At 36.6% G+C, this 14,873-nt stretch overlaps 1 protein-coding gene across 1 annotated transcript in view; it reads right to left on the reverse strand.

The window, feature by feature from the left end:
* The window catches only part of l(3)80Fj (lethal (3) 80Fj), a 252,563-nt gene that overhangs the window by 14,558 nt on the left and 223,132 nt on the right, over positions 1-14,873 (reverse strand). Inside the window, exons 33-36 of the mRNA XM_089103680.1 lie at positions 11,877-12,107; positions 9,831-10,024; positions 6,429-6,640; positions 4,107-4,255 (exon numbers count right to left, since the gene is read on the reverse strand). Coding sequence (XP_088959806.1) covers positions 4,107-4,255; positions 6,429-6,640; positions 9,831-10,024; positions 11,877-12,107 — 786 coding nt within the window. The remainder of the gene's footprint in view (positions 1-4,106; positions 4,256-6,428; positions 6,641-9,830; positions 10,025-11,876; positions 12,108-14,873) is intronic.

A 14,873-nucleotide genomic window follows, 5' to 3' on the forward strand; every position in this document is an offset into this window, starting at 1 on the left:
AACACTATGGTAATGTATCCAAATTCAACATTAATAATGTAACAAAAGAAGTCAATATGTAATATGAACCTAAAGTCACAACAGTTGAAGGGGCACCAATTCAAAAAATATTGAGAAGAGTCTGGAGATTACGTCATCAAATAATTTGATTGGCCCTTGCCTTTGTTGCTAAGGATAATCTCAAAATATTGAGAAGACAAAAATATTGAGAAGAGTCTGGAGAGTACATCATCAAATAGTCTTATTGGCCCTTGCCATGCCGAAATTCTTTTCTAGAAGCTGATCTGGCAAAGTCCAAACTAAAATACCCTTTCCACAATTAAACACAAAAGAAATTAAGGTGGAGATAATGAAACTTGGACGCCTTCGATAAGGGCGTGAGGAGACTATAAAAAAATATATAAGAGACTAAAGATATGTGAGGAGACTTCATAGATGGGGCAGGTACTGAAGCTCTGTATGGAGTGGAAGAAAAGGGTCCACCGATGTAAGTCTTAAGGTTTTATTTTGCTGTGATGAGTAGATAGTAGTTGTATAAAACGCACAAGAAAAAGACGAGACACGTAACTTATTCCATAGATGAGGGAGCTGCCCCACCTACCACTGCTTATGCTAAAGTTTTATAGTTTAATACGCTGCTATAGTTATACGGGCTTTCTTTTCGCCGAAGGATTGGTGCAACTTTTTTATATAGTTTTGTTTTTTGTTTTGTTTATACGCAACATTTATATGTTTTTTTTTTTTCTATTGTTCATTTAATGAGCTTCAATAATTTCGTTCATCAATTTATAAGTGTTAAACAACTTAACAGAAATTCAATATAATTAAATCATAAGGCTCAGATGTAAGGCTTGAGGAGTCAAATACTATATATATATATATATATATATATATATATACATATATATATGTATATATATATATATATATATATATATATATATATATATATATATATATATATATATATATATATATATATATATATATATATATATATATATATATAATATATTTTACACAATATATTAATATAATATTTTGTACTATAACAAAGGAGAAGACAGGAAGGATATTTAAGAACAACAAGCCAAGGAAACATTTATACTCTACAAAGAGGAAAAAAGAAAAAGAAAACACAAAATGAAAAAAGGGGGATCTCAAGCCTTTTTACACTTTGGATCAGCTCATGGATAAGTAGCAAAATAAAAAAAAAAAGAGTTACTAATAAAGGCTCGTAAAAAAATAAAATAAAAATAAAAGCTAATAAAAGCTCATCTAAGCTACTTCAAGATTCAATTAATTTTGTTAATGAAAAAGGAAATAATTTCACTGCTCAGTAACAAAACACACGTTGAGACTTACAAACAGAAAAGATTCTTCACTAATATACATCACGACCTCCCACTTTGCTTATCGACACAACCACACGCCTCGTCAATTTATAATTTCTTTGTGTGCTCCTTTATGTTACACGGAAAAAGATTGTCTCCAATAAGAGGGACGCTGTCCTTCCACAGTATCCATATTACAGGAATAGTCCAAAAATATTCCCCATAGCCAAGGAGGACTAGTGATCATTTCTACTTAGGGTTAAATTTAATTATACATAAAAGGATCTTCACTAAGATGCAGTAAGGCTTTCTCAGGGCCTTATCAAGGGGGGGGGGGCGAGGTGTTGTCCGGTTTGAAGCCCGCCCCCCTGATATTTCTCTGAATTGTAAATTGATCTTATAAATAGAGTTGAAAAATAACAACCTTACTTAGCACCGTTACACAAAGTCCCTTCCTCTTCATTCTTTTGACCCCCCCCCCACACCAAATTACTAGATAATTAATTTGTTTTAACCTTAGCAATAGGATTCCTCCCTTACTGTCTGGACGTACGACCACCTTACCTATATGAACTAACACAAAAGAACTCACTTAATTCAATAAATAACCAAAGCAAAAAAAAATTAAATTCTAGACTCTATTGAATTTAAATTGCCTTAAGCCTTTTCAGCTTTAAATAAGAATTTCTTTAAACGATTTTTGGGAGGCCCAAGGCTCTGGAGCTGTAAACTTGTGAACTGTCTTATAGCACAACAAGCATACTCCAAGAATTGACTATTGGCCAAGTGTTTGATTGATTTATTTTATTTTGTACATTTAACACAACTTTGTCAGATTAAATCTGGTATTTTTTTAAAACGTCCCTTGCACCAGATACTCAGGATCAAAATACTGGCCTCATGTTACAGACCTTTGAACAATGGCACAAGAACGTCCCTTGAACCACATGGACGGTGTTATTACCCGCTGCCCTTATCTTAAAGACCCTTTATCAATGTCACAAGAACGTTCCTTAGACCACATGGCCAGGGTCAGAATATTACCCTATGACAAGAAGGTCACCGTTTGAATATTAATAACACCAATAACACCACATGGACGGTGTTATTACCCGCTGCCCTTATCTTAAAGACCCTTTATCAATGTCACAACATGGCCAGGGTCAGAATATTACCCTATGACAAGAAGGTCACCGTTAGAATATTAATCACTGACCATAACTTGGAGAAAAAGCAAAAGAGAAAACAGGCAAGATGTAACGAATAAATTTTAAATGAAACAATTGATTGGAGGAATTTAAAGATAGAGGGCTCAAGGGGAAGGAACTTGATTATGAGGGGGAGGATCAATGAGGCTTCATTGATTACTCAAACAATTTCTTTAATGGGACGCATAGTGGAAACTGAATAAACCTACTATATAATTCTAAAGTGGGAGGGAAGACATCTTGGATGTCTCCAAGAGGGAGGTGGAACTTGCTTCCATGCGATGAGAAAGCGAGAGGGGGAAAATCTTGTGGGTAAAAATTCGTAATAGGTGGAAAGTAAAATCTACTCCGACTTGCAAGGAATCTGCTTCGCGAATTGCGCGAAGGAAGAGTATGCATCAGTAGTCCTATCCTACGTTATTGTTCAGACAACATCTTTATCTTTTACAATTTTCTAGGCCTGGGTTTTTCCCCAAGCTGTTACAGCTTTTTCTCTTCTAAATCAGATTGCTTAAAAAAAAACTAAAAATTTGTTTAAAATAGTGCTTAAAAAATTACGATGAGTAAAGGCAATTTTGCGCCTTTAAACAGTACATTCTAGTTATAAAATATCAATAACGATTTTACCCCCTAAAACCGTTCCAGTTTTAGACTATAAATATATTTTAATATATTATACACATATTTTACATAAAAAGGATTTAACAAAGACAATCTAAAACCCTTTAAATATGAAGCTTACGTTTCTGAAAGACAAAACTGTAGGATAAAAAAAAAGTGGTAGTATAAAACAAAGCTTAACAATCCCCCCCCCCACCAAGTAATGAAAATACATATAAGCCAATTTTAGTAGCGTTTTTTTAAGTTTGTGACCCCCCCCCCCTTTTGAGTAAAATCCTTGATACGGCCCAGGTATGCGCACTACCTTCGGGAAATTTATCACTGAGTGAAATTCAGTTATCAGACTGAGACACTGCTTCACCAAGGTTTAATTGGTAAGGACTTATAAAAAGCAAACGATCCTTACTGGTGAATTGCCAGTTCGCATGACTTAAGTGCCGTTGAAGCATATGTCTCAATAGGCTACCCTACACAGGCAGGTCAAATACGATGCTTGACGATGCTAATTTATGCTATTTCAAGGACAATTATGAGAAGACTAAACCAATTCTTCGTTGAATTAAAAAAAAACAAAAAAAAAACTGACTATTTTTATTTACGATACAGTTGAACCATCTCGAGTCTATTTTTCATTTTTCAACGAAAACATACAAAAAAGCGGGAAAAAAAAATGAATAGAACACAAGAAATCGTAGACAGATCAAGGGAGAGAGACAAAAAGAAAAGAGAGAGAGAGAGAGAGAGAGAGAGGATATAGACAGATAGAGAGACAGAGAGAGAGAAAGAGAGAGATAGGGAGAGAGATATATAGCTATAGAGAGAGAGCGTTATATAGATATAGGTATAGATAGAGAGGGAGAGAGGGAGAGAGAGGGCGAGAGAGAGAAACGGAAACAACAAAATGGAAAACGCAAGAGAAGAAAATAAAAGGTAGAAACCATACCCTATCAGCAGCGAGATAAGAAAGTAACAGTTTTTGTATTTTTTCTTTCCATTCTTCGGCATAAACATTGGGTGCAGCTTCTTTCAGGGCCACAAAGAGGGCCATACTTTTGCCGTGTCGCAGCGTCCAATCACCCATAGGGTCATCGTCTGAAAAATCGATAATAAAACCATCAATAATTCTGAATGAATTAGTGTGAAGAGGAGATCCCCCAAAAGCTTTCCATCTAGGATCAAACATAGCGCAAGATGGATATATTTGCGCCCAAAGTCAAAGCAGACTCCTACAATAACTAGTTTTGAGTTTGGTCTGTAAATTATGGCAATCACTCTTGTAGTATCAACTGGTGACATCTGTGCTTCCCCAAAACAAAGAAAAATGGTTCGAAGAATTCTCTCTACAAAATTACAAAAAAACTTAAAACGGTACCTTTTTCGTTTTGGACCCCCTTCCCCATCTCTCCACTGGAGAAAGAAACTCTCGAAACGCCCATTATGAATAAAATTGGATGCCTTAATAGTTTTCCTACCGATCGGGGAATTTCAGGTTCAATCCCGCACGCCGGAAGGGAATTTTCTTAAGGGCTGTTCTAGCCGAGTGGATTGGTGCACTGGATTTAAGACCCTTTGTCTGAGAGGGCGGGGGTTCGAATTCTAGTGTACCCAATTATTTGGTTTGGGACAAAGGTCAGTGGCCTGACTCTGTAAGCTCAGCCAGAGTTGACACAGCTCTAAATGGGTACCTGGAGAAATATGGGGAAGGTAAACAGGAGGGGTGTGCAAAAGCACAGGATGGCTGGCCCACAACCCCCGTTGCACTTCTTGGCTGAAGGGCCAAGAAACGGAGATCAGCACCACCGGTAGGGACTGTACAGTCCAATGCCGTATTCTTTACCCTTTTTTTTTTTTTTTTTACATGGAATTGATGCTCTTTTTGGCGTTGTGGGGTCTAAGGATCGGTCCCCGCACCGGGACAATTGGGGAACTGGCTTACTATTTATCCCTGCAAAAAATACTTAGCAACTGAAACGTCATTGTGAAGCCCTATGTGCAAGCACTTAATCTAGAGATTATCCTCTTTTTTTTATTTTAATAAATAAGACAAAATGTAAATAATAAAAGTAACAATAAATAACACAATAAGAAAAAAAAATTCAGATACCTTAAGCTGCTATAATTTGTTTTCGTATTTACATAATTTATATACTTACACATTGATTTTTAATTTACGTTTTACTTCACTTTTGATATTTTCGTTCTCTACTTAGGATACTTATAATGGTTATTTATGACAAAAAAATAAGTTGTCAAAACGAGAGCTAAGCTCGAACAGTGGGCCGTATAGATAGATAAATATTAAAAAAAAAAAAAAAAAAAAAAAAAAAAAAAAACGCAACTGATTTTTGCAAAAATAAAAAAACACATAAAAGACGAAAGTCCTGTTGGTTCGAATTCAAATTCATTTAATTCAAAACACGACATTTGCTCACGTGGGCAGAGCCCAAATATGATATCTCTTAGTCATAAATAGCAAAATAAAGTTGTCTGATAAAACTTCGTCAGGATAAATAATAAAAGTAACAATAAATAACACAATAAGAAAAAAAAAATTCAGATACCTTAAGCTGCTATAATCTGTTTTGTATTTACATAATTTATATACTTACACATTGATTTTTAATTTTCGTTTTTAAACTAAAAATCAAAAATCAATTTGATTTTTTGCTTAATATTATACAAAAAAAATAAAACAAAACCAATTTTTTTTTCTATAAAACAGAAAGAAAAAAGGTTACGGTACTTATTAACTATTCAGAACACACTCAAGAATTTTGATCTGTAGCTCTGTAAAAACTGGTTTTATATTTCATAACCACAAGACAGATTTAGTTTGACAGCATGCATCGGACTTGTATATTTTGGGCTATACATTTGCACATTAGGGGGGGAGGGGGTAAAGTATTTGGACAGTGTGAAGTTAGAAATCAATTCTTACTTCATAATATGCAGAATAACCGTAGCTAACATATTTTGCATGCAGACCCACCATACTTTAAAAACCCATACCCCTCTCCCCTAATATGCGAATATATAACCCAAATTATATAAGTCCAATGTATTCTGTCACCCGTCACTTGTCTTTGTGGCTATGAAACCAGTTTTCTATATCTTAGATTCAGATCAAAATTCTTGAGTGTGTTCTGAAAATGTTCTGAAATAAATATTAGACTGCACTAAATAAAAAACACACATAGACAAATAATAAATATGACATAACATAAACACAATATAAACTAAAAAGCAACAAAAAAAAACTACAAACCCAGAATATTATCTGCAATGACCATGTGTAACTCATCTGTACCAACCCAACGACAAAGAGCGCCAATACACCCAGCAGCTGATGTACGAATACCTTCCTCTGGTGATGATAATGAAGAGAGAAGAGTCTGAAGTACTGACTTTCTGAGGGTATCGTTCATTTTATCCCCCGCGGGTGTGCAGACACCACGAAGAGCTTGAAGCCACGTCTCCCTGTAAAATATGGTGATTAAAGATAACTTGAAAAAATCGCGTCAGGCCTGGGAGTTGAACCCGAGATCCCGCAGTAACTAGTTGAGACTACCATCACTAGACCAACAGGCACAATTAGCGATCTTTTCAGGGGTGCCAATTGGGGAAGGGGGTAACTACCCCTACCACTAATTTTTGTGTCACCTCCTAGATTTTGAAAAATACATTTGTCCCCCCCCTCCACCTATATTTTTGTGAACTGGTTCTCCTAGAGCTTTTCATAAATGTTTATTGTTGGTGTTGATAGCCACCAATATTATGCCGGTAGGCCACGATGCCACCAGTGTTATAGTGGTAAGACACAATGCCACCAATATTGGCGTGGTAATGTACGGGTGTCACCAGTTACTGAAAGGAAAAGCCCCGACCCCAAAATATAATGTAGTGCCCAGCTCTACCCCACCGGTTCCGTAAATATCGGGTTTGGTACTACCCTATTTACAGTATACCCTGTCCCAGGGTATGATAACGCGATCGAGTGGTCATATGGCCACTTTCTAAAGCCAAGTGTACCCGCCCTGGGTTACCACTAAAAATCTCTAACTTTCTCCTTGGAGGTAACAAACCCCCCTGTCAATATAATAATGACCGTATCTCGTAACTCCGTTCCTACCCTGCCTGGGTTCTGGGAAACTAGTACACAGTCTGGAGAAAATACCTTACTTGTATTCTTCCAAACGGTCACATATAATAACAAAAAAATATGCTTCCCCGAACGGGGTCTAAATGCAGACTAACTCAAAAATAATATTCTATACACAAACTTTGCATAGGGGTGGACCTTCACTTGGCCCAGCCAATCCTCTCAATCCCCATTCAAAACCCATTCTACTTTTTCTTAGCTTTATCTTTCAATGACTCAAACCAGGAAGCCCAAAATAGAATTTACTTCAAAACTTACTTATGGCAAAACAACTACAGCTTAGCAACGAGACTTTAAATTGCCATTGAAAATTATACTATAGGCAAATTTAAGCAAATGTAATTACGGAACAAAACAGGTCATTTATCTGAAAAGAAAAGAAACAGGGGTAGAACCCCAACATTTATTATTCCAAACAAATCAAAACACATCCAAAGTTAAGTTATAATTCAAGTAAATTCCCCAGTAAAAAATGAGAATGAATGAATCAATATATTTATTTCAATAATTAGCATTGAACGTTGCTAGATCGAGAAAAAAGCTCAAATAATCGGCTATATAATAAAACAAACTATAGTAAATTATTTGAACTGGGAAGTACAATAGACGTAGATGTTATTGTGAATGTCCGAGATTCGGTTAATGTCGACATTCACCGGTGATTGTCCAAAATTCCCTCTGCTTGGATTCAATTAGCTCTGCGAATCAGCTTTTTCAGTCTTATGCAAGCTTTGATGGTAAAAGTTAAAGTTAGGGTCAGGTCAATTTAGGTTATAAATCTCGGAAATGGGTTGAAAACCTAATCTAACCTAACCCAACCTAACCCGTCACCGTCAAACCTTGCATAAAACTGTTAAATCTGACTGGCAACGCTGACTAATTCCAACGCGAAAAAAAAGGTATTTCGGACATTCACCGGTGAATGTCAACATTCACTCAGACATATATACAATAAATATAATATAAAACGAGTATTATATAAATAAAAATATATATAATACATACAATTAAGAGAAGGGAAATATGAGGACTTGAAAGGAGTGGAACGTGGAACAACAACACAATAAATATAATAAAACAAATCTTAATGTACTAACTACCAACCGCAAATGGAATAGATGGCGCTTAGCTCACATAAATATCATTTATCGATATTTGTTTTTTTTTGGAAAGTGGACACACTATTATTTTCTGGCCTAAAAAACTATATAGGTAGGTCATGATTTTGGGAAAATCGCTTCCTTTACCCCAGCACCCTTGATATATTTTCCTGAAATCCTTTTACGAAGTCAAGCATTCCACGACTACTCCACGATTATGAGCTCTTTGCCCTTATAGTGAGCTCATAGTAAGGGCAAGTAGCTCACTACTCGCCCTTGGCATTTCACGGGATGCAAATGATGTCAGAGATTCATGGAATTACTACTTGAAACGGTATGGATTAGTTGTCAGATAAGTTAACCCTGTTTACCCTGGAAAATGCAGGATAACAGACGTCACATTGGAACAAAAAATTTAATCTTTACAAAAATGGAAAAAAATATATGTGAAACTGTATGCAGAGAACAAAAAGGATAGTAATTGTGAAATGTGACACACTTGTATGGGTTTGTAAATAAACTATGTTTACAGTGGAGTTTACAGTATGGAGTTTACAGTGGAGTTTAGGAGTTTACAGTAACCCTGTTTACAGTATGTTTACAGTGGAGTACACATGATTAAAGTTGTTATTCGCCTAGGAGCCTATAGCGTATATATCTGTTACGGATTACATCCGGAGAAGTTAATGTCAGGCGGATAAGTCGGATAAGGGATGCAATTTTGCCTCCTCCTTCGGGTTTTTTCAATGAAAAATACCAAAAAAGGTGTTTTTCAAAACGGATAGGAGGAGGAGGGGTAATATAAGGGGCATATGGAGGGATACCCCTGTTGAACATCTCTGTTATATACCTTTGATCTGTGTACACTCCGCTTTCACTCATTAAATCAAGGGCGTTAATTTAAAAAAATCTACTTGAGGATGGGGGGGGGGGCAAAATCCATTTTCAAAATCTAGGGGTGGGGAGGGAGTAATTTTGTTGTTTTTCGATTGTTACGTGGAAATACCAAAAAAGGATTTTCCAATGAAATGCCAAAAGACGTATTTTTCAAAACGTAGAGGAGGCGGGATGGAAAGTAGGGGGGCACATTACATGATACGTCTGTTGGAAATTTGTATAATATACCATTGCTCCGTGTACACACCGCTTTCACTCATAGAATTAGGGATGTCAACTCACGAAAACCTAAGCGGAAGGGGGGCAAAAACGTATTTTTTAAATCAAGAAGAGGATGGAAATTCTATAGTATTTTCGATTTTTCAATGAAAATATTGGAAAAAAGTAATCTTTCACCGAAAATATAAGAAATAGTAATTTTCAAAATCCAGGGGGGGGGGGGCAAAATATAATGGAGGTATTTCCGTCCCCCAACAATTGAAACCTCTCCATCCAATGGAAAGTCACTTACTTAATACTAGGATCTTCCTGAGACTTGATGCCATTGTGAAGTTCAGTGAACATTGGATCTGGGCGATGGTGGATGACAACTAAGTGGCTCAATCCTGTAGCAGCTTTCATTCTGACTTGACGCTGAGGGTCCTGAAGAGCTTTGAGAAATGTAGTTTGAAGCTGGGGCAAAAATGGCTTCAGCTGAATTCCAACCTGAGGAAAGGAATATAGTGAATTTGACCCTTGAGATAAGTTTTGACTGAAGACGATAAGTTTTGTCAAGCGACAACGGGCAAGGGATGTCGTAAAATAAATCCCGACTGGTCGAGTTCGCTCAAGATTTCTTAGAACATTTTTTTCCACAGAAGATTCTTTTGAATGGCTTCCTAAATAAAGAATATTTACAATATAAATTTTTACTAGTTTTTGCCATTTAAAATTTTTTACCGTTTTTCTTTACCATTAATTTTTTCTAGATAGTTAATTTTAACAGCGTATAAAGAGGAAGCTTCTCTTAAAATTTATACACAGCTATGGAGTAGTGTTTAAGACAATTAAATGTTTTTAAGCACAACTAAAACCAATCCTGGACGAACAAATTTTTAATTTGTTCGTACAAAGTCCTCGGCTGGTCCATCCAGCCGAGGACCAGGCGACGTGATATACGGCTAGCAAAGCAAAATTAGTCTCCGAACCGAAGCGAAAATATGTCAGAATATAAGTTTACATTATTCAGATGCTATTAAGAGACTAGGCTTAGCCGGCACCTGCAAAAACCACACGCTACAAGCTTTTTGTTGCCTTCCTCCGTTCACTTAACTTTATCATATCTGCAGCTTTTTCGGCCCCTCAGCCTTCGTATTTTCTGTCCCCTTTCTCTCCTCGCTATAATCGGTAGCTTGGGCCTTCTCCCCTTGCATGGGTTAGTTATGTATTTATCTTATTCTAGTCTTTTTTTGTGAGCATTTATGGGATTTCTATATTAAACAACCATTCTTATGGTCCCAAATAGACAGCCAAATTTTCATGTTCCTAGCATGTTTCAATTCAACTTTTTCTTCAGTTTTTTTAAGTTTACAGAAATGTAGATACAGAGATACGCAATTGATTTATATTTATATATATATATATATATATATATATATATATATATATATATATATATATATATATATATATATATATATATATATATATATATATATATATATATATATATATATATATATATATATATATATATATATATATATATATATATATATATATATATATATATATATATATATATATATATATATATTCCTCTGAATTTTTGAATTAATTTATGCTTATAAATTTCGTTTATTTATATAAATAACTTACTTTTGTTTGAATAAACTTATTGTCTAAAAAATAGTCTATACAAGAATAATTACATTTGCATAGTCTAAATAAAATAGAAATTCAACGGTTGAAAAGGTTGGTGATGCAAAAAATAACCAAATTCACACGTGGCCTGAATTTACAACACGGGACATGTCAGATGTGGCTTGAATTTACAAGACGTAAGGCCAAACGGAAAGATGGACACACACAATAGAACAGATACCAATATAAAACAATAAAGAAAGAGAAGCTAAAAAATCTTATTTTAGCTAACAGAAGAGAGAGCTCACAATACAGCAAACTTTGCTTCACAGGAATATCCGGCAGTTATAATATATATTACCTATTAAATCTGATTTGACTTTCTCGATGGGTTTGCGAGTAAAAATTCGGACGAGGGGGAGGGGGAAGGGGCTCCAAACACGGTGAATTTTTTTTTACATATTTTCTATTTAACTTTTGTATGCCTTTGCACGCTTTAACTATCTACCTATGAAAATAAATATTTACAGATTACATTTTTTTTCGAAAGTAACTTATTAGATAAGGATTGTTATTATTTAGTTTTGTGGGATAACTGTTCTATATAAATTTGATTTAAAAAAAAAATCACCTGTGACATAAAAATAAATGAAATTTACATGCGGTATGAAAGAACGTCGCATCAATTGCGGATGATAAAGAAAAGGAGTCTTACCTTAGCTAAGAGAAGAGACAGTGTTTCCAATACAGCTGTCTTCACAGTATAAGAATATCGATCACCCAAGATACGAATGAGCGGACCAGTAATTTGCATTACGGACGACTTCAAACCTTCAGCAGATGTCAACTTAATCAGCTCTGTTAGACCATTGGAGGCTTGCTCTTTAACCTCTGGGGAGCCACTAAGGATTGCTTCACGATAAATTGGGAGTAGTGGTGCCACACCCTATGAAAGAGTCACAAATTTTAGGAAAATGATGAATGGCCAGTGCAGTTACCACACTCTTTTATAGGTAACACACTATATAGAAGAGTGACAAATTTCAGAAAAATGATGAATTACGTTGTTCTTCTTGAATTTTAGAGATTATCTTATAGAAAAATGAGGAGTAAGCCCGGACCCCAAGGAGACCAGCTCCACAACTCTTAGAAAATTCATTTCCACTTACTCCATCCGTAACATCTAATTTCTACCCGTTAGTTGCACGTCACAACTAACGGGTAGTTGTGACGTGCTAACGGGTTATTCCACAACTAACGGGTAGATGGAATAACCATCCCAATTTGACCCGAAAATGCCACTCGTTAGACGCCTTCAGAAGAGCTATTTAAAAAAAAAAAATCTCCCGTAACCTGCTTATTTTTTTCGTTTATGATCATTTACAAGGTTATTTCTATTATTATTATTATTAGTTGTTCTAATAATAATGGCAATAATGGCGTTATAATAATGGCGTTTAGAGCGCTCAAGTAGCAGCCTGAGCGTCGTCCAATTATAGCTTGATTTGTGAATTTTCTCGTGGTTTTTCTGCTGTGGTGGTGTAAGTAATCGAAAATTTGACTTTCCTAGTTTCCATTAGTGCACTAATAATGACATTAAAGAACTGAAAAGCTGACTTATACGAACTGAATTCATCTCGCTGACAGTAGCGCCATCTATTTTGTAATTTGGAGTTTAATTGGAGATGGCGTTCCAGAGCGCTCAAATAGCAGCCTGAGCGTCGTACAAGTATAGCTTTATTTGTGAATTTTCTCATGGTTTCTTTTCTGCTGTGGTGGTATGAATAATCGAAAATTTGACTGTCATAGTTTCCATTAGTGCAATAACGATGGCATTAAAGTACGGAAAAGCTGATTTATACGAACTGAATTCATCTCGTCTGACAGTGGCGCCATTTATTTTCATTAACTTAAGGCTCTTTCGACTGTTGAGAAAGCCGCCAGATGTCAATCCAAGTCAACAGCGATCCAAGCGTAGCCACAGAGGGAAAAGAGGAGGCCAAAGAAATAAAAATTGTGCTATCCCTGTTCTCGTTTCTAACAACAGAGCGAGGTATCTCAGTACAGCAAGGGAACGTATTCTGACAGTAGTTAATTGCATCCCTCCTAGTGAAATTCCTCCTTCGCTTCGTCCGTGGTACGCTGACCCAGTATCGTCACTGTCCCGTACCCCACCCCCCCTAACACCTGAGTTTTTCTTGTCGAAGTGCAGACTTCCCAATCTCCTAGTATGTAATGCCCGATCACTAAACAATAAAACCGACGAACTTGAAGTAGTTCTCAAACAGACGAGTTCCCCCATTGCTGTTATCACAGAATGTTGGGATATTAACGATGAAACCGGGCATATCAAGGGGTACAAGTGTTTTTTTAATACGAGACGCGACCGAGGGATTAACCGACGAGGCGGTGGGGTCGGACTGTACTTTCGGGAAGACTTACCTTGTAAATTACTAAGTCAGCCCAGTGAATCATGCCATGAAGTAATTTGGGTCGAATGCAAACCAAAGCGCCTATCAAAGCGATATTCGTGCTTGGTTGTAGCTGCAGTTTACTACCCCGAAAGTGCAAAGAACAGAAAAGAACTGATCCAGTATATCCAAAACTGCACTGATGACCTACGCCGCAAACACGCAGCGCCTGCTTTTGTAATCGCTGGTGATTTCAATCAGACTAATAAGGCATGGGTCTCCAGCATGCTTGACCTTAAGCAAGTTGTCTCAATCCCTACTCACGTCAGTGGTAGTATATTAGATCTTATTTTCACGAACATTCCCGATTATTACGAAGTACCCTTCTCTCTCGGTCCGTTGCATAACTCTGACCATAACACACTTCTTTGGAAGGCCAAAGTTGGCCTTCCAGCACCACGTAAAGTAAAAATTACCACTCGACCTATGACTAAAGAGGCACTTCGTTCCTTTGGACAGTGGATTGGGACGTTTGACTTTGATGAGATTTGCTCTATGACAGATATCGACCAGAAAGTTGATACTTTCAACTCTTTGCTGTCATGTAAATATCACGAACATTTCCCTGAGAAAAAAATAACTGTTAGTGATACTGACAAACCTTGGGTAACACCCGATCTAAAGAAGCTTATCTTAACTCGCTGCCAGTTACATCGCAGTGGGGATATTGTTCAAGCAAATAAACTTCGTAACCGCATTGTTAAACTGTTACGAGCAGCGCAGAAAAGGTACGTTCATGACAAAGTCTCGCCTCTCCTTCAGGGTGAGCCCCGTAGGTGGCACTCTGAAGTCAAGCGTCTTACCGGTAAACGTACCACCAGTGAAATTAAGATACAGAAAGACGATAAAACGCTGATAAAATCAGCCGAAGTGAACGCCTTTTTCACTTCAATCTGTACTACTCACCCGTCCTTCACCGAAGCCGAAATCGAAGCCCTCATTGCTGACGTCTCTGAAGATACAATCGTTGAAGTATCCGAGTTCGCGGTGTATAAAGAACTTCAAAAGTTAAAAAGCAACTGTGCTTCTTACCCAGGAGAATTGCCAGTTAAACTTTTAAGAGAATATTCTATGTTTTTAGCAAAACCACTCTCATCAGTGATCAATCAGTCGTTCAAGGAGCACAAATTCCCGAGTGCTTGGAAAAAGCCTACGTCCGCGTCTTACCTAAAGTCAAAGACCCGAAGTCCTGCAATCAGCTTCGTCCGATTTCTATTACGCCTAATATGGCTAAAGTGACT

Source organism: Artemia sp. Qi Xiang Cuo, chromosome 17, assembly GCF_049724085.1.
Source record: "Artemia sp. Qi Xiang Cuo chromosome 17, ASM4972408v1, whole genome shotgun sequence".
NCBI classification, from domain to species: Eukaryota; Metazoa; Arthropoda; class Branchiopoda; order Anostraca; family Artemiidae; genus Artemia; species Artemia sp. Qi Xiang Cuo.